The sequence below is a fragment of the Protopterus annectens genome, chromosome 3.part0 (genome assembly GCF_019279795.1).
Source record: "Protopterus annectens isolate FY-2018-M chromosome 3.part0, PAN1.0, whole genome shotgun sequence".
NCBI lineage: Eukaryota > Metazoa > Chordata > Ceratodontiformes > Protopteridae > Protopterus > Protopterus annectens.
Window position 1 is genome coordinate 66,903,204 of NC_056731.1, and position 24,719 is coordinate 66,927,922.

The 24,719-nt window shown below is 43.8% G+C and overlaps 1 protein-coding gene across 1 annotated transcript in view; it reads right to left on the reverse strand.

The window, feature by feature from the left end:
• The window catches only part of LOC122796259 (polypeptide N-acetylgalactosaminyltransferase 4-like), a 768,714-nt gene that overhangs the window by 332,963 nt on the left and 411,032 nt on the right, over positions 1-24,719 (reverse strand). The window contains exon 5 of the mRNA XM_044064588.1: positions 8,431-8,548. Coding sequence (XP_043920523.1) covers positions 8,431-8,548 — 118 coding nt within the window. The remainder of the gene's footprint in view (positions 1-8,430; positions 8,549-24,719) is intronic.

Genomic DNA, 24,719 nt, shown 5'->3' on the forward strand with positions numbered 1-24,719 from the left:
GATCCAGAATCCAAGGTGGGTACAGAAGATGAGGCCAAAGAAAGGGAAACCAAATTTGTATAAGCCAGTAAGGTGCAATGAGGATGGCCTTGTCCTTCAACCTGGCTGCTTTCTGGACAGAAAATGCACTCTCTCGAGGCACTCCTTAAAATGGAGAACATCGACATCCGTGCAGTGACAGAGACTTGGTTCAAGGCTCCAGAGAGTACCTCTGCATTACCAGGCTATAATTCATACCACACCTTTCGGCCACCTAACCTGGACCGAAACACTAAAGGCGGAGGTGTGTCCATATTCATTAAGGATATCCACACCTCCAGGCTAGTTGCTCAGCATAATGCATCGAGATTATCCAAGTGCAACTAACTCTGGGCAAGACCGCAATCCAAATTGTAGCTTTCTACAGATCCCCCACCATGCCCCAAGATTCCCACTCCTCATTTCTTAATATACTGGAAAATATTAGGGTACAACCTAACACCCTAATAATGGGCGATTTCAACTACCCTACTATTAACTGGGAAAACTACTCGTGTACCAACTCTTGTGCTCAACGTTTTCTGGAATTCATAAATTCCAATGCCATGGATTAACTTATCCACACCCCCACCAGGGGCAGCAATATCCTAGACCTGGTTATTACCAACATGCACAACCGGTGCTCCACACTAGAGGTCAATTCCTCGTTGGTCAGATCCGACCAAAAGCTAATCACCCTAGACATCCACATCCCTCCCCCACCCCCCATTAGGGAAACCACAGTAAAAAATTTCTCCAAAGCCAACTTCACGCTTCTTAAGACAGAAGTGGCAAACTTCACGACACTCATGCTGATGGACAATAGAGGTATGACTGCTGAATCCTACACAAATGCACTTTATAAGCACTTACATGAGTGCATGGATCGTGCAATCCCTAACAGAATCAAGATGCTATCCTCCAAAAAAAGGAAGCTAATCTGGTGGTCCCCTGCATAAACAAACTCTACAACAGAAGAAATAAACTGTTGCAAGAAAAGAGTAAAATTCCATGATTGGAGAAACTCCCTGGTCAGCTTCAGTAAGAAGCTGAGATCCCTCATAAAATCCTCCAAAGCTAGTTATGAAAACAAAATTGCCACTGACTCTAAAGACAACCTCAAAGCATTCTATAGCTATATCAAGAATCTCAATGGCAACACTCAGATCTGCTCCGAGTTGCAACACAATGGCACTAAATATACAGAACCAACGGATATTGCCAACATCCTGGCAGATAGGTTCAGTGCTAACTTTACCCCTCTGTCATCCCCTAAAGGGCCCATCTCTATACCAGAAGAATACAAAGTTCCTGTAATCATGGCTGCACAGGTAAAAAACACACTATCCAAAGCCAAGAACACAGCATCCATGGGACCTGACGACATCCCAGTCTGTGTTCTACATGAACTACAGAACGAACTGGCACCCCACCTAAGTACCATGTTCAATCATAGCCTCACCTCAGGCAATGTGTCCACTGAATGGCGCACAGCGACAGTTATCCCACTCCACAAAGGGGGAGCCACCACAGACCCCGGAAACTACTGCAACATTAGCCTAACGAGTCTGGTCTGCAAGGCTAAGGAGCATATCATCATGGAACTTATAAACAATGACATTGGTAATCTCCAAACTCAGGACCCCACCCAGTATGTGTTTGTAAAAGGCAGATCATGTCTCCTAAACCTGACAGACTTCTTTGAAGCAGTCACCAAAGCCATAGATGAGGGTAAGGTGGTTCACACAGCCTATCTAGATCTCGCCAAGGCTTTTGACACCATCCCCCACTCTGGAATTATAGATAAAATCATTAAACTAGGTATAAATCCCTATGTCACAAGACGGGTTGCCAACTGGCTCACTGACAGAACCCACACTGTGAAAGTAGCAGACTCCAAATCCAGCTTCAGACCAGTGACAAGTGGAGTACCACAGGGTTCAGTCCTGGGTCCTCTCCTGTTTGGTGTCTACTTCTCTGAAGTACAGGTCAACACAGAAGGTCTATGGCTAACGAAGTTCGCAGATGACTGCAAACTAGGAGCCATAATCAAAACTCCAAAAGATGTGGACATCCTACAAAAGGGCTTTGCTGAGACAGATGCCTGGTGTCAAAGCCATGGCCTCAAGCTCAATGCCAAAAAGTGCATTGTCATTCCCTTTGGTAAAAACTCTGTACCCATGACCTACAACATAGGCGGTAGTATACTTAACACCGAAAGTGTGATAAGAGACCTTGGGACACAGGTGGACAGTAGTCTCTCCTTTGATAATCACATTGCTACAGTAGTCAGGAAATCCTTCTATGTGGCACACCTCATCACAAAAGGTTTCTCATCCAGGAAAAAAGAGGTCATTGTTCCCCTCTACTCGTCACTCATTAGACCAATTATAGAGTACAATGCCCCTTTTGGTATGTACCTGACAAGACATCTACAACAACTGGAAAGGCCACAGAAGTACCTCACAAATAGGATTACCGGCCTCAAAGAGATGCCCTATGCAGACCGTCTCAAAAAACTGCAGTTTTACTCAGTTGCATATCGCCTACTCAGAGGCGATCTCTGCCTAACACACAAAGCTATGTCAAACCCAGAGCTTTTGGACATGCTCCACTTAAAGAAATCCCAATCCCTACGACCTACATGCTCTAGGGACCTAAACCTCATCACCACAATAAACAGAACATGCTGGAGGGATAGATTCCTGTCCCAGAGACTTCCCATACTATGGAACAAACTACCTATCTATATCAAACAAAGCTCCTCATTAGCACTGTTCAAGAAAAATCTTGATGATTGGATGGGAGATAGGAAATTCACCCCGGTGATCACTTCTGTGGCTCTGCTCGACAGTGGCACAGTTAAATAATTTTCTTGTGTGGCGAAAGCCAGGGTACCTTTGGCTAGGTTTATATAGGCCCTAGGGCCAATAGCCTAGTACCTACCTATGAACCTATGGAGGAATTTGGGAATTAAAGGAGTCGAGGGATTGAGCATAGAGAAGATTGGGATGGAAGTCAATCAGAGTAGAGCATCTCTTGGTACTCCCCAAGAGGGGGGATTAGGGCAAAAAAGCTGATGCACTTGTTCAGGGGAGATGAAAACAGATCAAAGCAAGGCTGGCCCCACTGATGGAAAATCATGTCTGTCATTTTGCTGCTGAGAAACTATGCGTGAGGTAGTAAGATGGACCTGCTTAGTGTGTCTGCTATCATGTTGGACTTACCCGGAATATGTGTTGCAATTAGAAAGCGGTTGGAAGAAATTGCTCAATGCCACACCTTCAGGGCATCTCAACACAGGGGGTAAGTTCTGGTTCCTCCTTGTTTATATACCGAACTAATGACATGTTGTCTCTTTGAATCACAATCGTTCCAAGGAGAGAGTTCTGGAATGCTTGCAAGACCAAAAGCACTGCTCTCATTTCCAGAACACTGATATGCAAGTTGGCCTCCTTGGAGGACCAAGCGCCTTGGACGGTCTTTCCCAGAAAATGCTCCCCCACCCCATCTAGGAAGTATCCATGGTTACTGTGGCCTTGGGCTGAAGAAGAACGAAGGGAAGGCCTAGTAACAGTTGTTTTGACTGCATCCACCAGGAAAGATATCACTTGCATACCTCAATTATTCTCATCTCTAGCGACATAGGATGAGAGAAAAAAATGACCCTTACGTTAGTAGCATTCATTGCAGAACTCTCATGCGACATCTTGCTAAGGGAATTAAGACTATCATAGCTGACATTGATCCAAGGGTTGTAGAATCAAATGGGATGAAATTTTGGTACTACAAATTATTTTCTTGACTTGATTCCGTATTGTTTGTACTCTCAAAAGGGGAAGTGATGCTGCCATCGAGACTGTGTTGAATATCGCTCCCATGAATTCCAATGACTGATTCGGTTGTAATTTTGATTTGTTGTAATTGACAGTTATGCTCAGATTTGAACAAGTCTGTAACACTTGGTCTCCAATTTGTACCAGTTGATGCCTGGTTGGAGTGGTAATGAACCAGTCCATCCAAGTATGGAAACACGTGGAATCCCTGCAGTCTCAAGTGAGCTGCCACTACTGCCATACACTTGGTGAATACTCTGGGGGCTGTGCTAAGATCAAAGGGCAGTGCTCTGAACCAGTAATGACTGGCTACCAGACAGAAGCGTAAGTACCTTCTCGTGCATCCGTTCATTTTTATGTGCTAGCATGCATCCTGACAGTCTAACGAGCACATCAAGCCGTCCTTCCACAGGAAAGGCAGAATCGACTGAACTGCGTCCTTGACCATCAGCAACTTGGAATGTCGAACGGGTTTGTTCAGCATACTGAGATCTAAAACTGGTCTCCAGTCCAATGTCTTCTTTGGCACTAAAAAGAATCTTGAGTAAGTTCTAGATTTTATTTGGTCTGGAGGGACCCCCTGGATGCCTCTTTTCTAGCGGCTTTTGTATTTCCACTGCTGCTGCATCTCTCCGATTAGGTGGAACATCAGGGATTTTCCTGGGTATCAGGGAAGGAATCAAAAGGGAAGAATATAACATCTGGAAATGATCCTCTGCACCCAAGTATCGTTTGTTATACTTATCCAGGCCAGCTGATGCAGGAATAAGAGACCCTCCTCTGCCTCCAGAGGCATGTAATTGGGCCTCCGTTAGGGAATGCTGAAAGGGTCTGTTGGAAAAGGAATCTCTAGACCCCTGGTTTTGTGGGGCTCCTCTACCATGGGGGCACTGCCTTCCATTATAGTTCCCCCTTCTGCCTCTGAGGAACTATCTCCATGTGTGTTCTGAAAATGACCCTGGGCTTCTTGAACCACATCTTTTGACCTCCCCATTGATTCCTAGAAAAGGTCTTTTGAGGGGTCGAAAAATGTACGTCCACTAGAGATAGGGTGTTTCCATCTTTATCACACTTGGAGATTGTCTTTCTCTCTGGAGCCAAACAAAGATGTGTTGTCAAAAGGTGCACTGACAAACGAGGACTTGAAGGGATCTGCAAAATCACACAGGTGCATCCAGGCATGCCTCCTGATGGAGATGCCTGAACCTGCTGCCCTTGAGGTGCCTTCTGCTACCTTCAAGATGAGCCTCATGGATGAACTAGCAAAAAACTGAAGGGTAGCCAACTGTAAAGCCACAGACATTTGAGCCTCTGCAGAAGTGGTCCCTGAAAAGGAGTTTGAAAGTTCCTTAATTAAGTCCCTTTGCTACCTCGTAACTTGTGCCAAACAGTTCAGTGACTAGATAGCGAAAGTTGCTGAAGCATACACTCACTTCCCAAATCTATCCAGAGCCCTAGATTCTCTATTGGGGGTGGACAGTGGGGCTCTGTTCCATGAGTTCCTTTTTCATAGCTACCACCACATCCATGGCATCAACCGTTACTCCCTTTATCCAATGCTCTCTCCCTACTGGTGAAGCCAGAATCCTGTCCGGTCTCTTAGGGAGTAGCCCAACAGTATCTAGTTCCTTCCACACCTGCCTAGACACCAAATTGATGAGTGCAATGGTGGGTGGAGTGACCAAGGAGGTAGATGGGCCATTTCTGAAAGCTTCCAGAAATACCAACTTTTCAGGAGATAGGGTTTGGGCAGACTGACTATGCTTCTGTTTTAGGATCTCAAGGATGTCTCCAAATGAGACTTCTATTGGGTGGTGATTTGGGAGACCCTTCTCCCTCATCAATGTCAGTATCCTTGGTGATGGACTCTTGGGGGGAGTTCAAGTGCCTCCTCTTCTACATCCTCTTCGTAGGGACTGTTTTGGTGGGATGATCCAGAGAAGTATCTGAAAAGATGACAATACCCAACTGGGTGGTTTGGAAGCTTTGGGCTGTCTGTTCCAGTGGTGTAGAATGCTGAGGATCAGGGGCCAAAGTCAGCTGAGATGTCGAAGGTGAATCCAAGGGGGAAGGACCCATCTGATGTGCCGTAACAGAGAAAATCCTCTTCACAACCTCAAAAGCTGATCGCTCTGTAGAGAAGAAAGCCAATGGAGTTGAGAAAATGAGTTTCTGGTCTCCCAGCTCCCTCTGTTCCAACAGCAGCCCATGTGAGGTAGAAGCCAGAGCTGAGCTGTCCAATGCTGAAGCTCTGAGAGGAAGAGATGGCTCCAAAAATGTGGGAGTCGACTCTGTCCCCTCGGATCCTACCTGGAAGCTTTGGCTCGAAGAGCTGTCCAGAGCCAAAGACATTGGAGCCAGCATGCTCAAAGTAACTGTTGGATCCGAAGAGAAAAGCCTTTTCAGATCCAAGCCAGAGGGGCCCGGAATGCTTGGATCAAAGGACTCCAATCCCACAGCTTGGGTTAAAGGAAAAGTAATCGTTGGACGATGTTCCTGACCTGAGGGGGTAAGAACCGTGAAGACCCCCTTCTGAAATTCCTCCATGACCTGTCTCCTCACCATCTTTTCTACACAGGCCTCTGGGATACTTCTGGAGGAATGAGAGGACATTATAAATGGAGGGCTAGACTGCTGCTCAAGAAAAGGGAAGGGCACACTAAACGGAACTGGGTCTACTGAGGGTGAATAAACAGTCCTAGGCAGAAACTTTGGATCTGGGGACTTCAGATCCATGGTACTTTTTCTTCAGATCGGAATGAAATGCCATATTTTGTGTCAGATCTGAAAATGGCCGGATTACAAGTGATGTCTGATCCAATTTGTATTTCTTTTTTTTTGGCTCAGATGAAGTAGAAGGAGTCCAGTCAGAAGACCTGGATTTTTTTGACAGGTCCTTGCAATTATATTTAGGAGACTGAACTCCAGTGATGGCCTGAGAAAAAGTGGCTGGTAAAAGGCCTTTCAAAATCAACTAATTTCACCTCTCGTTTAGAGCTGTAGGGTTAAACTCACTACAAATATTGCAATCTTTATCCAAATGTTCAACCCCCAAACAGTAAACACATAGGGGGTGGGCATCAGTAAAGGGCATTTTGTGCTCGCAGTTTATACATTTCTTGAAACCTTTTTCTGACATATCTTCAGTTCACAAAAAATATAACTAAACAACTAAGAACAACTCCATAAATAAAGGACAGAGTGAAAAAAGGCCAGCAGAGATTTTTTTTATTTAGATTTTTTTTTTGTCAGAAATTAGAAATAATGCCCTGAAGATAGGGATAGATACGGGTAGGAAAGGGCCAATAATGGTAGCAAGAGTACACTCGCAAGTGTATTTACAGCAATAAGGAGTAAAAGGAGAAAAATACACTGATATGGTCAAGACGTTCTAACTAGGGAAGGTTTAGATAGTAAGGAGAATAAGGAGAATTTTGCAAGAAATTGTTAAGAAAATACACTTAGCTTTAACACCAATGCTCGAGAGCAGCTGTCACCCATGTCTGGCCACAAAAGCAGCAAATGAGATTTGAGGGGAGTTAGGCTTGTTGCATTATGGGTAGGAAAGGAGCTTGAGAGTTTGTCTGTCGCCATGAGCTGGAGTAACGGCCGAGTCGGATCCAAGTATAGGACCTGAACCCATATGTTGAGGAATGAATGAAAATTGACATCAGATACATAATTAGGCTCATGAAATTAAGGAAAACATAAATGTTCTAAGTTTAATGTTTGTAGATGCAATCAGCAAATATTCTTTCTGATATTCAAGAAAATAAAGCAAAAAAATGTTGCAACTAAGACCCCCCCCCCTTCACCCCATCTTCAATTAGCCAGACAAAGTGGGAAACCAGTAAAACTAATAACAGCTGCAGAGCAAAAATATAATGTGGAAAAACATCAAATGTCAAGGGGAGGGAGGGAGGCAGGGAGACTGAATAAACAAAACTCTCAAATGATGACCTTAAGAAAGAATATATAGAAGGTTACAGCAACCAGAACAGACTAAAAGAATAATGCATATATCTCCAGAAAGGTAATACAAATACCCTTAGTATATTTAAAACTAAAACAGTTGCCGGAGGCCATTTCTGGATATGATTTCATCTTACACGTGGCAAAACACATCTGGAGAGGGACAACAGCTGTACAGTATTACCTGTAAAAGGGGAAGAACAAGATAACCTGTAAAAAGTGTTAGAACCCGAGCTCTGTCAGCTTTAGGCTTGAAGGTGATGAAGATGGAACTCCCATATCTACTGTTACAGTGGCCATCTTTGAAGGCAAGCACAAGATGTTTCTTAACAGATGTCCTGAATATGATACTTCTGCACACTGCTAAAGTGTCATTTTGTAAATATCATGAGCTACATGCCACTGTCAGTTCTGGAGCACTTTTCAGGATCCTTCAACATCAGATTAATGGAAGACAGATAATACATTAATGATTTCACAAAAAAAAAAAACTTAATAAAAGTTCCCAAAATTCAAGTGCTAAATAACTGAAGAAGAAAGTTTGCATTTTACAAAGCATTCCTTCCAATTTGCTAAGTTATTTTGTAACATGAGAAGTACTCACCCTAAATGACAGCTCTAGGTTCTCACCACCCCAAACTTCCATTCCAGTGTCATAGGTTCCCAAGTACTCAAAATAATTTTTGCTAACAGCAAACAGTCCCCCTGCCATTGTTGGAGATCTAGGAAGAACAGAAAGGAGAAAAATCACTGAAAAACAGCCATGGTCTAGTTAGCTACACATTTTCTCATCCATGTGTATTAAATCTAAAGAAACATGTTAATATTTGGCAATAGATTGGTGAAGACAAACGAACGTTATGTACTTACTATAATGATACATCTGTAGTGTCTGTTGCTGTCCAGTTCAACCTATGAATTATCAAATCCAGCTCAAATCACAGAATGTCCACTTCCAAAAGACTTCAGCTACCAAGCTCCACCTTCTCTACCCATAATACCTTGCTCTTTACAGAGTTACCTCAGATCGAGTTTGCCCATTTCCAGACAGCTAACTATAAAAATATGGCACAAAGGACCCAAAAGAATGGAGAAAGAAACCTCCAAGACTCGGCTGTTCACAAACCGAGAGAAACACAACACAGGAGGGGGCAAGTGGAAGGGATGGTTGACCCGGATGGAAACAGACAACACAGATCTATCGTTATGGTAAGTACATAACTGTTTACTTGATACTGTCTTTTCCAGTTGGGTTCAACTTGTAGGGCAGAGTCCTCCGCCACATTACACCCCCAAGGAAGTTCTACAAGAGCACATTGCACAATACTGTGGAACCAAAGGTCTTACACCTTGACTGGATATCCAGCTTGTAGTGAGACACAAAAGTCTGTGGACCCACCCATGTAGCATCAAGTTTTGCCTAAAAGTTAAACTACAGGCTAATACACTCAAGTGTACTAGCTTTTGATAGCATTTAGTCGAAAATCATAGCATTTATTGTGTTTTCTGCTTTTCTGTAAAAAAAACTTGAAAAAACAAAAAAAAATATCCTTGTTTTCCATACTTTCCTAACTAGTGTTCCAGAGACCAGATTTTGCTGATCCCTGGGCTTTGTCTTGGTTCCTGTGTTTCTCCATTTTCCTTGTTTGGTCAGGGGGAAGTTTCTTTACTCACCAGTGAGAGTGGGGAGTACTGAGCTGCCTGTTTGTCCTTAGAGGAGTGGTTTAAGGCAGTAACTTGTAGTCTATTGGCCATTTTGGGTCATTTCCTGTCTTTTCCAGCCCCCTGCTATAAAGCTGCTTTTAGCTGATTTAGCTGAGTTGCCACTGTTGCACACTAGGGCAGCGCCGGTTAAGCAGGTTTAAACTATTCGGGCTACCTAAAGTCCACTCTTCAAATTTTCCCTTAAAACTACCTTCCTCGAACTATACTACTGATCTAATCAGCGAATCCTATAACTAAAAAGATCATCTCTACTTGACTCCAAGTAGACTATTCTCTATCTGTTAAACCTAGCACTTGCTCCTACAGTACTTATTACCTTGATACAGCACTCTTGTCATAGATAGTACCCCAAAAAGGCAAACCCCCATTTCTCGGTCACCCACGTCCCCCGGAATCTCTTTTAAAGTTTTTTTGTCTATTCCTTCTAGCATGTCGAGGGATCAGTTGCTAGTGTCCTCTCCTGCTCAGCTGGTGAACCTGGGAATATTGAGGCAATGTTACAATTGCCTCATGTACACAGACAACCCTCTCCTCCTCCCACAAAACACAAATACATGCGAGAGATGCAACTATACGGCCAAACTGGAGGCTGAGCTCTCTCAACATAGGACTGGCAAGACCAGTCAGGAGGAGAAGGTTACCACACACACTATAGACCCAGTCTCACATAGTACCATCACAACCTCAAATCATACACATAAACACACAAAGACATACTCGGAGCCTCTGATCAAAAATCTACCAAAACAGCAGAGGCCACCAAAGCAGACACCCAAACAACCACCACCTCAGAACACAACACCTGCAACACATAGACCTCACAGTCAGAGTGTCAAACAGTCACAGCCCTTAAGGCCAAACACAATGCTAGACACACTAGTCATTGGTGACTCCATAGTCAGACACACTGACGTCCCGCTCACCAGACTGAGCAAGGAGAAGGTCACAGTAAGCTGCCTGTCGGGCGCTAGAATCCGCCACATAACGCAAGCACTCAGGTCTCTCAACAGCAGGTACAAATACGACTCAGTCATTGTCCACGCTGGTGTAAACGACCTGAGACGTACCTCCTTGGACTACATGAAAAGAGACATTGAGGAGCTCTCTGATTATGTAGCCCAAGCAGGTATGACCCTGACCTTGAGCAGTATCCTACCGTCACCAAGAATGATGCCACAATACAGAGATAAGATGATCAGCTTTAACAATTGGCTTAAACTCTGGTGTCATTCAAAGGGGATCCAATGTCTGTCTGCCTGGGATGACATGCTGGACAAGCTACGCTGCTTCGCAAGGGACGGCTTGCACCTGTCACCCCTGGGATTCCGGATATTGGCAAAGGCTCTTGCCACCCCCATAGTGCCTTTTTTAGGCAAGGCTCAAATTCTAAACCTACCACCCTAGAACACAAAAAGGAAAAAACTAAGGGTAATGCTGCTCAATGCCAGAAGTCTAAATCTCAAAATGCACGCACTCGAGGCCCTTCTCAGTATGGAGAACATCGATGTCTGTGCTGTGACAGAAACCTGGTTCAAGGCTCCTGAGAGCACCCTAGCACTATCAGGTTTTACCTCATATCATGCATTCCGGCCCCAAAATCCGGACAATACCAAGAAAGGAGGGGGGGTATCCATATTCATCAAGGACACCCACACCTCAAGACTGGTGGCAACGCACGATGCATCGGAGACCATCCAGGTGCAATTAACCATAGGCAAGACTGCTCTGCAAATTGTAGCATGTTACAGGCCACCCTCACAAACTCAGGAACCTCATATGGCCTTCCTGAAAATACTAGAGGGGATAAATGTATCACCAAACACCATCATACTAGGTGACTTCAATTACCCTAATATAGACTGGGAACACTACTCAAGCCCAAACACCCTAGCCCAAAAGTTCCTGGAATTCATAAACTCAAATGCCATGGAACAACTAGTCACCATCCCCACAAGAGGAGAAAACATACTTGATCTCATCATCACGAACATGGGAGCACAATGTTCAACACCGGAAGTATACCCCTCACTGGTGAGATCAGATCACAAACTAATCTCGCTGGAGGTCCTCATCCCACCCCACCTGAAATAAAAAAGACCACAGTAAAGAACTTCTCGAAAGCCGACTTCACACTTCTAAAGACTAGTGTGGTCTCCTTTAAGGCCCCCGAGCCGGTGGAAAACAGTACTCAAGCCGCTGAATCACTTACAAATGCTTCTACCAGCACCTGCAGGACTGCATGGATAAGGCAATCCCAAGCAAAACAAAGACTCTTTGTACCAAAGGCAAGCGTCCAGTCTGGTGGACCCCAGCCATAAACAAACTCTACAACAAAAGGAGGAAGCTACTACAAGATAGAGCAAAATCCTTAAAAGGTAAGACACCCTTGATCACTATAAGTAAAAACTAAGAGCTCTCATAAAATCATCCAAAGCAAATTTTGAGAGAAAAATAGCTAAAGACTCAAAAGACAATCATAAGGCCTTCTTTAGCTATGTTAGAAACCTGGGAGGAAACTCCCAGATATGCTCAGAACTAGTTCAAAATGATGTGAAGATTACTGATCCTACAGACATTGCCAACATACTGGCTGACAGGTTCAGTGCAAACTTCTCCCCTCCCCAAAGGAGAGATATCTATACCAAACGATTGCAGCCCCCAAACATCTCTAATGCCCAAGTGAGAACTGCTCTCTCCAAAGCAAAAACACAGCATCCATGGGACCTGATGGTGTCCCCGGCTGTGTGCTCCACGAACTCAACGAGGAATTAAACCCACAGCTAGGACAGCTGTTTAATCATAGTCTTACCTCTGGATACGCACCCAGGAGTGGCGCACTGCAACTGTGGTCCCACTTCACAAAGGCGGTGCCTCCACCGACCCTGGAAATTACCGCCCATTAGCTTGACAAGCCTTATCTGCAAAGCCATGGAGAGGATCATAATGGATCTCATAAATAAAGACATAGGGAATTTGCAGACTTTGGATCCAACCCAGTTTGGCTTTGTCAAAGGCAGATCATGCCTTTTAAACTTGGTTGACTTTTTGAAACAGTCACCAAAGCCATTGATGAGGGAAAGGCAGTCCATACAGCCTACCTCGATCTGGCGAAGGCCTTCGATACAATACCCCACTCGGGTATCATTGAAAAACTCATCAGCTTAAATGTTAACCCATACATCACTAGATGGGTTGCAAACTGGCTGAGTGACAGAACCCACAGGGTCAGAGTTGCTGGCGCCATGTCAGACTCAAAGCCTGTCACAAGTGGTGTCCCACAGGGCTCAGTCCTGGGCCCACTCTTGTTTGGCATCTACTTTTCCAAAGTACAAGCAAACACAGGAGGGTTATGGCTGACAAAGTTTGCAGATGACTGCAAACTGGGCGCCATAGTCGAAAACACATCTGACACAGATATCCTTCAGAAGGGTCTCACAGAAATGGATAACTGGTGCCAGAGCCATGGCCTAAAGTTAAATGCCAAAAAATGCATAGTCATACACTTCGGGAAAAACAAGGTTACCCCTAGCTACCATATAGGTGGCAATCCACTGAGCACAGAAGAAGTTATCAGGGACCTGGGGACCCAGGTTGATAGTAGTCTGTCATTCGACACCCATGTAGCTAAAGTAGTTAGGAAGACCTTCTACATTGCCCACCTTATCATGAAGGGATTCTCATCTAGATCAAGGGAGGTCATAGTCTCCCTATACTCATCACTCATCAGACCAATGATTGAGTACAATGCCCCATCCGGAATGTATCTGACCTGACACTTGCAGCAGCTGGAGAGGCCACAAAAGTTCCTCACCAAAAGGATAAAGGGTCTCAAAAATCTGTCCTATGCTGCCCGACTGAAAGAACTCCAGCTCTATTCTGTCGCTTACCGCTTGCTCAGAGGTGACCTTTGCCTGACATACAAGGCCATGTCAAACCCAGATTTGATGAATATGCTTCACCTCAAAAAATCTAGATCTGTCAGAGCCACAAGGGCGGGAGACTTAAACCTCGACACGGCTATTAATAGGACGTGCTGGCAGGATAGATTCATCACCCAGAGACTCCCTATGCCGTGGAACAAAATCCCGGTATATGTGAGGCAGAGCACCTCGCTGGCCTTGTTCAAGAGAAATCTTGACCAATGGATGGGAGATCGCAGATATACCCCAGGGATTACCTCAGTGTCACTGCTCGACAGAGGCACAGCAAAATAATGGGTATAGTTCCCCATACTAAAGGGGTGGCGTAAGCCACAAAACTATGGGCTAGGCTTGTAAATGCCCTCGGGCAGATAGCCTAGTATGAACCTATGAACCTATCAGTACAAATGTAATTCCATAGCAGCTCTTGAGTGAAAAGACGTATTGGTACCCACAGCTCCAGCAAAATGACCTTTTGGTTTGCAAGGCAAAGCCTTCCCTTTCAAACTATATCCAAATGAAATGCAATCAGCCAGCCACTTAAACAGAGTGAACTTAGGCACTAGCTTTGTCAACCAGACCTTTGAAAAGTAGACAAACAATTATTTAGACTTTCTAAAGGACTCTGTTCTATTGAAATAAAATCTCAGTTGTTCGTGAATATCAAGACAATGCAACAAATATTCTTTCCTTGAAAAATCAAAGAAAAACACTGGTATGTGAATGGCCTAATTCAAACTGATTTTTGATGCCACCTTAGGCAAAAAAGCAGGATCTTTTCTAAGAGATGTCTTGTTTTTTTATGAAAAGACAGATACTGAGGTATCTAAAATAAAGCATGCAGCTCTGACACATGCTTGGCCAAAAAGAGTCTTCCAAGAAAACAACTTCAAGGAAACCATTGCTGAAGGCTCAAAAGGAGGTCCAGCAAGCATGTGAAGCATAACAGGTAAATCTCACAGAGGGACAAGGTCCCGGACAGGGGGTCACAATAAAAAGGATCTTCCTAGAAAAGCCTTTGAAATCTTTAATGCCGCCACAGGCATATTGTTTCCACCAAGGTGAAAATTGGTAATAGCTGCCAAATGCACTTTAAAAGTGGAATAACTAAATCCCAAATGAAACAGGTCAGCAAGAAAATCAGGGATAACCTCCAAAGGCACTGAAAAAGGGCCAAAGCCTTTAGAAGAAGCTGAAAAAGCAAAGTGTCCACACTTGCCAGTGTAGACTGTGTGTGTATGTAATGACTGATAATCTCTGGTCTTCAAGGGAATTGGAGAAACCACGCGGTTAACTTGAGCGTCCAGAGGTAATTCCAGTTTAATCCAATGGAATGTGAGATCAGATTCAAAATGGAATCCAGAGCACAAGGAGGAGAACTCAGAAGAGGCCATAGAAAGGGGAAACATACCTGAAAGGGCCAAAAAGGAGCAATGAGGATTACAGTCACTCTTCTGCGGGCAGTCATCTGGACAAACTTTATTATCAGAGAAGTCTGAGGATAAACATACAGGAAACTCATAGGCCAAGCATACAGAAAACTGGGTGACACTCCCTCTGGACGAACTAAGGTGCAATAACTGCTGTACTTGGTGTTGGATGGGGAAGCAAACAGATCACAATACGGAGTGCCCTAGTGCTGGAAATGGATTTATGGCCCACTCGTGAGGAACAAGAACGTTCCTGCTCAGACTGTCCGCTAACATGTTGGATTTCCCTGGGATCTACATTGCTACAAGAAACTATTGAGATAAAATTGCAAGGCCCACTGACAAAAAAGATAACACTGGGTTCCTCCTGTTTGTTCAGCTGCCAGACAGGTGTCATATTGTCCATCTGAACTGAAATCACACCCCTGAGAAGAAAGTCCCGAAAGGTCTGCAACACAAGGTGGACTGCTCTAATATCCAAGATACTGATTTGAAGATTGGCCTTGAGCATAGACCAGGACCCTTGGACTGTCTCCCCTTTGAAGTGCCTCCCCAAGCAAACAGGAGGCATTCATCAAAACCGTACCATGTGGGAGAGGAGAATAAATGGTCTACCAGCTGACACCGGGGAAACTCCAACCAGCACCTGACTGAGTTTTGAAAGACCTCTATCAACATGATGGGAAATTCCTTACGTTGAGTCAAGAAGGACCACTGCACCACTGGTGTCCACTGCAGTATCCTCATGAGGTACATTACCAGAGGAGCTAAGCAGATTGCTGCAGCCATATGACCTAAAAGTTTGAGAACCAGGGAAGCCAGATGTTTCCTGCAAGACAGTATGATAATGGCCTGAGAATGAAGAAATGATACTCTGACAGCCAGGAGTTTTACAATCTGAGATGCTGTGTTCAACTGGCAGCCTTTGAACTCCAAAGTCTGAATTGGTTGAAGACTGGACTTCTGATAGTTTATGGTGATTCCCAAGCAAAAACACAAATATACTAAAGAAACCATGGCCCTGACTAATAATGCCTTTGTGGAGGCAGTGAGAAGCCAATCATCCAGGTAAAGGAAGACCTGGAAACCCTACAGCTTCAGCTAGGCTGCCACGGCTGCCATGCACTTAGTGAACACTTGGTGGGGGGAGGGGTTAGACTAAAGAGCAATGCTCTGAACTGATAATGATTGGTGCCCAGCCAGAAGAGCAGATATGGACTGCCTCACTATCTTTATATGATGATAAGTATCCTTGAGATTGATCAAGCACATTCACTAACAGCTTTTGGATTTTGATAGCTGTATCCCTTATCTGATGGGGTGGCATGTCCAGAAGATGCTTGGCATTTTCTTTTAGTGGAAATAAAAAGGCAGTCGTATAGAGTCTAGATACAACTCTTAACACCCATCCATCCGAGGTGATGGTTTTGCAAGATTCAGGGTATAGAGTCAAGTGACCTCTGAGTGATTCCGAAGCAGAACAGTCAGGCAACTCCTCAAGGACACTTGAAGGGCCTCCTGGAAAATGCTCCATGGAAATACTGGTTCTGCTGACCAGCCATGTCATACGAGTGGCACCCAATCTGGTTACCCCCCTACCACATGGGGAACCCTCCACAGTAGCATCCGGAAAACACTGCTGCACTTTTCTAAAGAAGAAACATTTTCCCACTTCTGGTTTTTCAAGAAAGTCCATTGGGGGTTAGTAAAATGCCCTCTGATGGCAGACAGCATCTTTCAATCTTGCTCACTCCAGGTCAGTGTCTTTAATCTTATGCCCAAAAAGTGAAGATAAAAGCCACCTTGAAGCAGTCCACAAAGTTACACAATTTCATCCAAGCATGGTGACACATGGTAATGCTGGTGCCAACAGGCCAGGACATCCCACTGGCTGCATTGGAGAGCAGGCACGTGGACAGATTAGTAATAGACAGCAAGGTAGACAGCTGCATCTCCAAAGTCTTTTAAGACTCTGGAGTCTGTTGTGTCTTAACACTTTAGACATGACGTCTCATTGAAATCTTGTCAAGTGAGCCAGGTAATTTAATGCCTCAGCACAAAAGTGGCTGATGTGTACAAGTGGTTTTCTAACTGGTCCAATGCCTTAGACTCCTTATTGGGGGAATGGACCGATGAACTCTCTTCTGAGATGTTCTTACTGGTTGCCACCACCACAACAGCATCAACAGCAGGACCCTTACTCCAATGCTGTCGCTCCTTGGCAGGGGCCAAGTTCTTACTGGGCTTTCCGGGAACTAGTTCCACTGTATCAGGCTCCCTCCAAGCCACTAAGTCAATAAGCGCATCCAGAGGGGAACCACCCAAAATGTGTATGGGCCTATTTCAACTGCCTCAAGAAATACTGATTCATTCAGAGATGGAGCTTCGGCTGTCCAAACCCTGCACTGGCAAAACAGCTTCATGAGGTCACAAAAAGAGGCATCTTCACAGGGGGATTCTGGGACCCCTCTCTCTTTCCTAGAGGTTGGTATCCTCAGTGAGGGATTCCACTGGGAGGTTCAGGTGCTTCCTCTTGCACATCCTCTTGTCATGACCTTCCGGTCTCGGAGAATCCAGGGAGAAACAGAAGAGGCAGGGGGCTCTGGGTGCAGGGTAGTCTGGAGGCCAACTACAGTGGGCTTTCCCAGAGCAAGAAGGTGCAAGTCCACAGGCACTGGGGGGTGGGGGTGGGAGATACCAGGTGACAGTGACCACTCCATCTCTGGGTGGGAGACCCCTGGGGTTCAAAGACTCCAAGAACATGCCAGACTATCAAGTGCTGAAGTGCTGAGTGGGAGGGATGACTCCAAAACTTGAAGCATCAATCCCAACCCAGAAGCCTCAGCCCCAAAAGGTTAGCTCTTGAATCCCAATCGGCTATGAGACCAACAGACTGAAGAACGCCAAGGCAGGGGTGTGAGCCACAATCATTCAGGCTGCTGGATCCAACCCCAAAGGTGGTAAGCCAACTGGCTCTGGAAACTCCAGAGACACCAAGCCTAAGGGAAGAAACAAGTTAGTCAGAGACAAAGTTTCAGGTCAAGGACCTGAGGCTGGGGGATCAGGCATAACAGCACATGGGCCATCCTTTCCACAGGCCTAGATGTTGATATAAAAACTTGTTCATGGAACAACTCCCCCATGGTATTAATAAAATCAATATCGATCAAATTTTTTTTAAGAAAGGCTGGAAAATCATAAAATTCCTACAGGTCCCCTTTACACACAGACAACAAGCCAAGCCATGTATATTTTTATAATCAATAATACTAGGTTCATAGATTCATAGGTAGGTACTACACATGCAGTCCAGGAGACCAGTAATGAGCCTAGCCCAAATTCCCAACTGCCCTAAAGTACTGTTTGGTTAAGTGACCTTCTCCAGGTCACATGGTAGGCATATGGAGGCTGAGGGAATCAAACCCTGAACCACATGAAGCAGTTTATTAATAGCTCATAGTCTCAATCCTCTGTGCCAGCTGCCATAATGTATGTGTTATGTAATGGATTTTTCTTGTTTAAAAGTCATGGGAATAAAATTGCATGTTCAAAAAATCCTATGAAAAGGTTAGCCTAGGATGTTGCAAAGGGGGCCCATTGCTGATCAGTTCAATTTTTAATTACAAGGATCATCAAAAAAAGAAAGTTATGTACTCACCATAATGACAGGTCTATGTTGCTGTTTCTGTCCTTTCCTTAAGCAGATGGGTCTCAGATCTGGCCACAGCCACTTCCAAGCTTTAGACCCTGTGCTTACGGTCCCCCTTAAACACAGTCCTTGTGAACAGAACAAGCTACCTCAGATCTCAGAGCAGGTTTGCCCACCCAAAAAAAAAGGGGGGGGGCAATGTAACTTGCAAATTATATACATAAGCTACCTGAAAGAGTGGGTGTCTTAAACAGTGATAACCTGTATGATAAAAGAAAGGCAGAAAGAGGCAATACCTTCAGGAGTCAGATCGAGGTCAGTAAGGTCCCTCTTGAGGTTGAAATTATATTTTAACAGACTAAACTGCCACAAGGACAATAAAAGGAAGGGGAAGGTGAGAGGGAAGTTGAGGGAAGGATGGAAACAGACACCATGTGTCTATCATTTTGGTGAGTACATAAACTTAATACCTGAAGTTGTCTTTTCTATCCTTTTCTCAACAGATAGGACAGAGTCCCCAGATACTTTTATAATTGGGAGGCTTCTTGGAAGAATATTTCAGAGCACAGCTGAAATGAAAGAAGCCCTAGATCTGGACTGCATATCCAGTTTTTAATGGCATATAAAAGTATAAATCTTGGACCAGGTAACTGCAATACATATGTCATCAATTTCAATTGGAACTATGGAGAAAAAGGCTGTAGATAAAACCATATATCTGGTAGAATGCACTTTTGGAGTGGAAGGGAGAGGAATTCCCTTTTTTAATAAACAAAGGAAATACACCATGTCAACCATCAAGAAAGAGTAACTTTGGACACAGCTTTTCCTAATTTAGCATTGGAGAAGGACACACATAACTGCTCAAACTTCCTGAAGGGCTTAGTACAGAGTAGATAAAAATGTAACTGGCAATGAACATCAGGTAAATGCAGGGTATATTTGCACTTTGAGAACACTGGGAAGAAAACTGGAATATTTATGGACTGATTAATGGAAGATACCAAAGACAGTTTGGGGAGAAAAGAGGGGTTAGATCTCACAGACACACTGTCCTTATGAAATGTTAATTATAGAGGCTTTGAGGATAATGCATGCAGTTCATTCTCTTGGCAGAGGTGATAGCAACCAGGAATATGGTCTTCCAGGATAAAACCTGTTTTTCAGCAGGTTCAAAGGAACGGCCTGCCAGTGCCTGAAAAAGAATAAATATATCTCATGGAGGGAATGGATCTCTAAGTGAAGGCGGGAGTAAGAACATATCTCAAAGAAAGGCCTTGAACAATCTAAGGGAAGCTATGGGTGTATGATTTCCCCCCCACGTGAAACAAGGAAATTGCAGTTAACTGATCTTTTATTGTAAAATAGAAGTCCAAAATAGATGGAAGAGGAGCCGAGAAAGAATCAATATTTTTCTGTACAACCCAATCAGAAAACCTTTTCCATTTACTTCTAAAAGCCTTCATAATGGAAAGTTTCTAAGAGGAAGATAAAATGTGTACAATTGGGTATTGTTATGGATTGCATAACAACAGGAGACTCTAGCCACTACTGAATTTGTGTCCTGCAGATGTTTGTTAGATTCACTGGCAAGGATAAAGATTGTTTTCTGAATGACCACAGAACTGTCAGGGTACAGTGAAGAACACATGTGTAAGATCTAACCAGTGGACCTAATGTTATTTAAGCAGCTGCAGAACCTAAATGATGAAAGGGTAGTCTTGCAGGTGGCTTCCAATAGGTTAGAATTCCTAAGCCTTGCATGTTTAAATTGTTTCTTGGGTGATACTTAAATACACAGTGAATTTCTGGGTCTTTGCCTTTTTCTGAAAAGATTTCAAGCCTGCATAAACTACAGCACTGCTGGTGATTGCCCTCCAGGTGAGGAAAGCAAACCTATATTTTTTTTGTCTGTCGCTGATAGAGCTGCTTTCTGTTTTACCTACTCCATTATGTTTTTTGTTTTAAGAAAACTGCTTGGCCTGTGTTTTTGTTCTAAGTGTGAGACAGATAATTAAATTATCTAGGTTGCACATTTCATGTGCTTTTTCAATGGTTAAACTGTTTCTTGAGTGATACTTAAATACACAATGAATTTCTGTGTCTCTGTCTTTTTTTCTGAAAAGATTTCAAGCCTGCATAAACTAAAAGCACTGTTTGTGATTCTCTGCTAGTTCTCCCATCTCCCTCCTTCTTCTTTGATCTGATTTTTAAACCTGGTGATTTAAACTGTCCACCCCTACTAAAAATTGAGCTTAATAAGCTCTTCCCTTTCTACACTGCTGCTGGTATCTTGAATTATTTATTTGCCTTTCCTTGTGCTTATGTTGAAAAAGTGCATTCTGCCTCTTAACTGTCTGTTCTACTGATTTACTTGCTCTGAATTCATTGTCAAGCGAGCTGCTAGATAAAGTAGTATATTTTTACACATTAAGAAGCACTTAGTTTTACATCAAGAGGTCAGTAAACTTCACATATCACAGACAGGAATAAGCCTAGCTTAAGCAACATTCTACCTTCTTCTAAGGATTGTGCCACAATACAAACAAAAAATAATTGACCTTAACAGTTGGCATAGCTTCTGATGTCAGTCCAAGAGGACCGAATATCTGTCAGTCTGGGAAGACATGGTCAACAGACTACACTGTTTTCCCAGAGTTGGTCTGCACCAGTCTCCTCTAGGCTTTTAGATACTGACAAAGGCATTAGCCACCCCTACTGTGCCTTTGTAGGCAGTGCCAAAACAACCAACCTCCTAAAATAACAAAATCCTGTCTAGATAAACTCAAGGTACTGCTGCTTAATGATACGAGTCTAAAGAAGAAATTGCACTCCCTGGAAGCACTCCTCATTCTGGAAGATGCTGACGTCTGTGCAGTCACACAGACCTGGTTCAAAGATGTAGAATGCACCCTGGCCATGCAGGATAACAATGACTTCCAAACATTCAGACCACAAACTGAGCATGAAAGAACTAAAGAAGGAGGTGCATCCATCTTCATTAAGGATAAGTATGCCTTGAGACTGGTCAAATACAGTGAGTTACTCCATGTCCAATTAACTATAGGCAAAGCCCCCTACCACACCATAGCTAGCTATAGGTCCCCCACCATGAAAGGCATACTGCATACCTGGACTTACTGGAGTCACTTGCCATACTGCTCAACACCTTACTCATGGGTGATGAACATACCTGACCACAAATATGCTGGCTCAGAGGTTCTTGAACTTGATAATGCAAAAGCTCTGGAACAGCTAGTTATCACACCCACAAGAAGTTCAAATGTCCTGGACAGAGTACTCCCTAATATGAAAGAGCACTGAATACCCCCCCCCCCCACCACCCCACCCCCATGTGATGTCTTCCCTGGTAAGATCGGACCATAAATCAGTCTTGTTTGATGTATTTATAAAAGAAGAAACCTCATCAAGTTCAAAAATGCTTAAGAATTTTTCAAAGATAGATTTCCTCCTACTAAGTGATGGTATAAGAAGTTTCAAAGCCCCCTCGAATGCAGATAACACAGACTCTTATGCAGAGGTGTACACCAATGCCCTGTATAACCACTTAAGCAGTTGTAGAGAATCGGCTGTACCTGATCAGATTACAACCAGGTCTTGGTGAAAGAACAAGCCACCCTAGCGTTCGCCTAGTATAAACAGGCTATACAACAAGAGAAAGAAATTAGCGTCCAAGTACAAGAGGGAACTGGCTCAGCAGAGGAAGAAATCCCTATAGAGCTTAAACAAAAAAATTACAGATCTCGTCAAGTTCTCCAAAACTAATTACGGAGCAAAAATAGTTTCCCTAGCTAGGAATAATCACAAAGCACTCTTTAACTATGTCTAAAATCTAAAAGAGAATACCCAGCTATGTGGTGAACTGATTGTTGATGGTGCCACCCATACTCAACTGGGGGTAACAGCCAAACTGCTAGGTCACATATTTGGAGCAAACTTCACGCCCCAGTCCCCTCTAGTCATCCCCCAAGGTATACCTGCCACCACTCCTCAGCTTATTATTTCAAGGGATTAGGTCATCTGGGCACTCTCCAAGGTCAACAACACAGCATCACTGGGACCAGACAACATCTCTGGTTGCCTTTTCAACAACTTAAAACAAGATCTAACAGACCCATTTGGATCCCTGATTAACCACAGCCTACAAACTGGATACATTCCTGCAGAATGGAGGACAGCAACAGTAATCCTTCTACATGAAGGGGGACCATCAACCAACCCTGAGAATTATAGCCCCATTAGCTTGACTAGCCTCATCTTCAAGGCCATGGATAGAATCATTATGGATCTTATTAACAAGGACATAAGTAATCTCCAAACTTTGGACCCAACCTAGTTCAGCTTCGTTAAAGATAGATCATGCCTGTTAAACATGGTTAACTTCTTCGAGAAAGTCACAAGGCCCTGGACAAGGGAAAGACGGTGCATACCACCTATCTTGACTTAACAAAGGCATTTGACACAATCCTTCACTCAGATATTAGAGAAACTCTTCCAATTGGGAATTAACCCCTGCATTACCAGATGGGTAGCCAACTGGCTCACCAACAGGACACATACTGTCAAAGTGGGTGACTTCACCTCTAGCAAAAGACCATCCACCAGTGGCATACCTCAGGGTTCTGTACTGGGCCCCTTTCTGTTTGGAATTTATTTCTCAGTCCAGGCAAATTTGTACAGCCTGTGGCTGACCAAGTTCGCTGGTGACTGCAAATTGGGAGCAATCATTGAGTCCCCTAACAATGTTAATATACTGCATACAGGGCTAATACAGACAATTAATCAGTGTCAAAGCCATGGATTAAAGCTACATGCAAAAAATGCAATATTATTCCATTTGGGAAAGCGACATCCTTGCTAATTAAATTATAGATAGCACCACCCCCCCAAGTGCAGACCAAGTGGTACATGGCCTGCATTCTCAGGTTGACAGCAATCTGAACTTTAAGCACCACATATCCATAGTAGTAAATAGCAGTAATAAAATCCTTCTATTTGACACATCTTATGAGTAAAGGCATTTCTTACAGATCTAAAGATGTTAAGATTCCATTATATTCAGTCCTCATCAGACCAATAACAGAGCACAATGCTCCCTTTTGCATGTACCTCACCAGACACTTGCAACAATTGGAGAGATCACAGAGGTTTCTCACCAATAAATTACAGGGTAAACAAAACAAGTCATACATGGAAACACTGAATGCCCTGTCACTGTATTCCATCTCCAACAGGTTGCTAAGGGGTGACATGCGCCTGGCTTACAGGGCAATCTCTAACCCGGCCTTGATGGAAATGCTACACATTTGTAAATCAAAACTGCACAGTGGGCCACTCAGTCCAGGGATCTTAACGCAGCCTCTGACATAAATAGGTCATGCTGGACAGACAGATACCTCTCTCAGAGACTGTCACTTTTCTGGAACAAGTTTCCATTTCACATGAAACAGAGCCATTGCCTGACCCTCTTCAAAAGCAAGCTAGATCAATGGATGGGTGACCGCAAATTCACTCCTGGAGTTGTGCCCATGTCCCTCCTGGACAGATGAAGCTGGTATTAACTACCATAGACTCTTACCTTTGCAAACTTCAGTCACCTAACCACCAGTAAATGGGGCAACTCAGGATAAATATGGCTAGGCTAGTAAGGTCTCTAGGACTGTTAGTCTAGTAACCATCTATGAACCTATGAAATTCTTGAAGGAGGAAGCTTTGCTATCTGAGATCTAGTGCCCAAAATTGCTTCAATAAATCCCAGAGTTTGAAGAGGTTGTAATCTGGACTTTAAGTTCACTGTGATTCCTAAGTCCATACAGAGTTGAAGCAATGAGTCCCTGGCTTGAATAAGTAGATTCCTGGCAGAGGTAGTGACAAGCCAATCATCCAGGCATGGGAAAACTCGGAAACCCTGCAGTCATAGATGAGCTGCTACCACTGCCATACAAAGATCAAAGAAAGGCCATTGACTGAAAGTTGCTGGCTCCCAGCCAGAAGTGAAGAAACTTTCTGGAGTGCCTGTCCAGCTTTACATGGTGTCATGCATCCTTTTGATCTTTCGAGCATATCCAATCGTACTTCCTTAGTAATGGAAGAATAGACTGAACAATGACCATCCAGAATTGTGTTTGTTTTGCAAACTTGTTTAGTC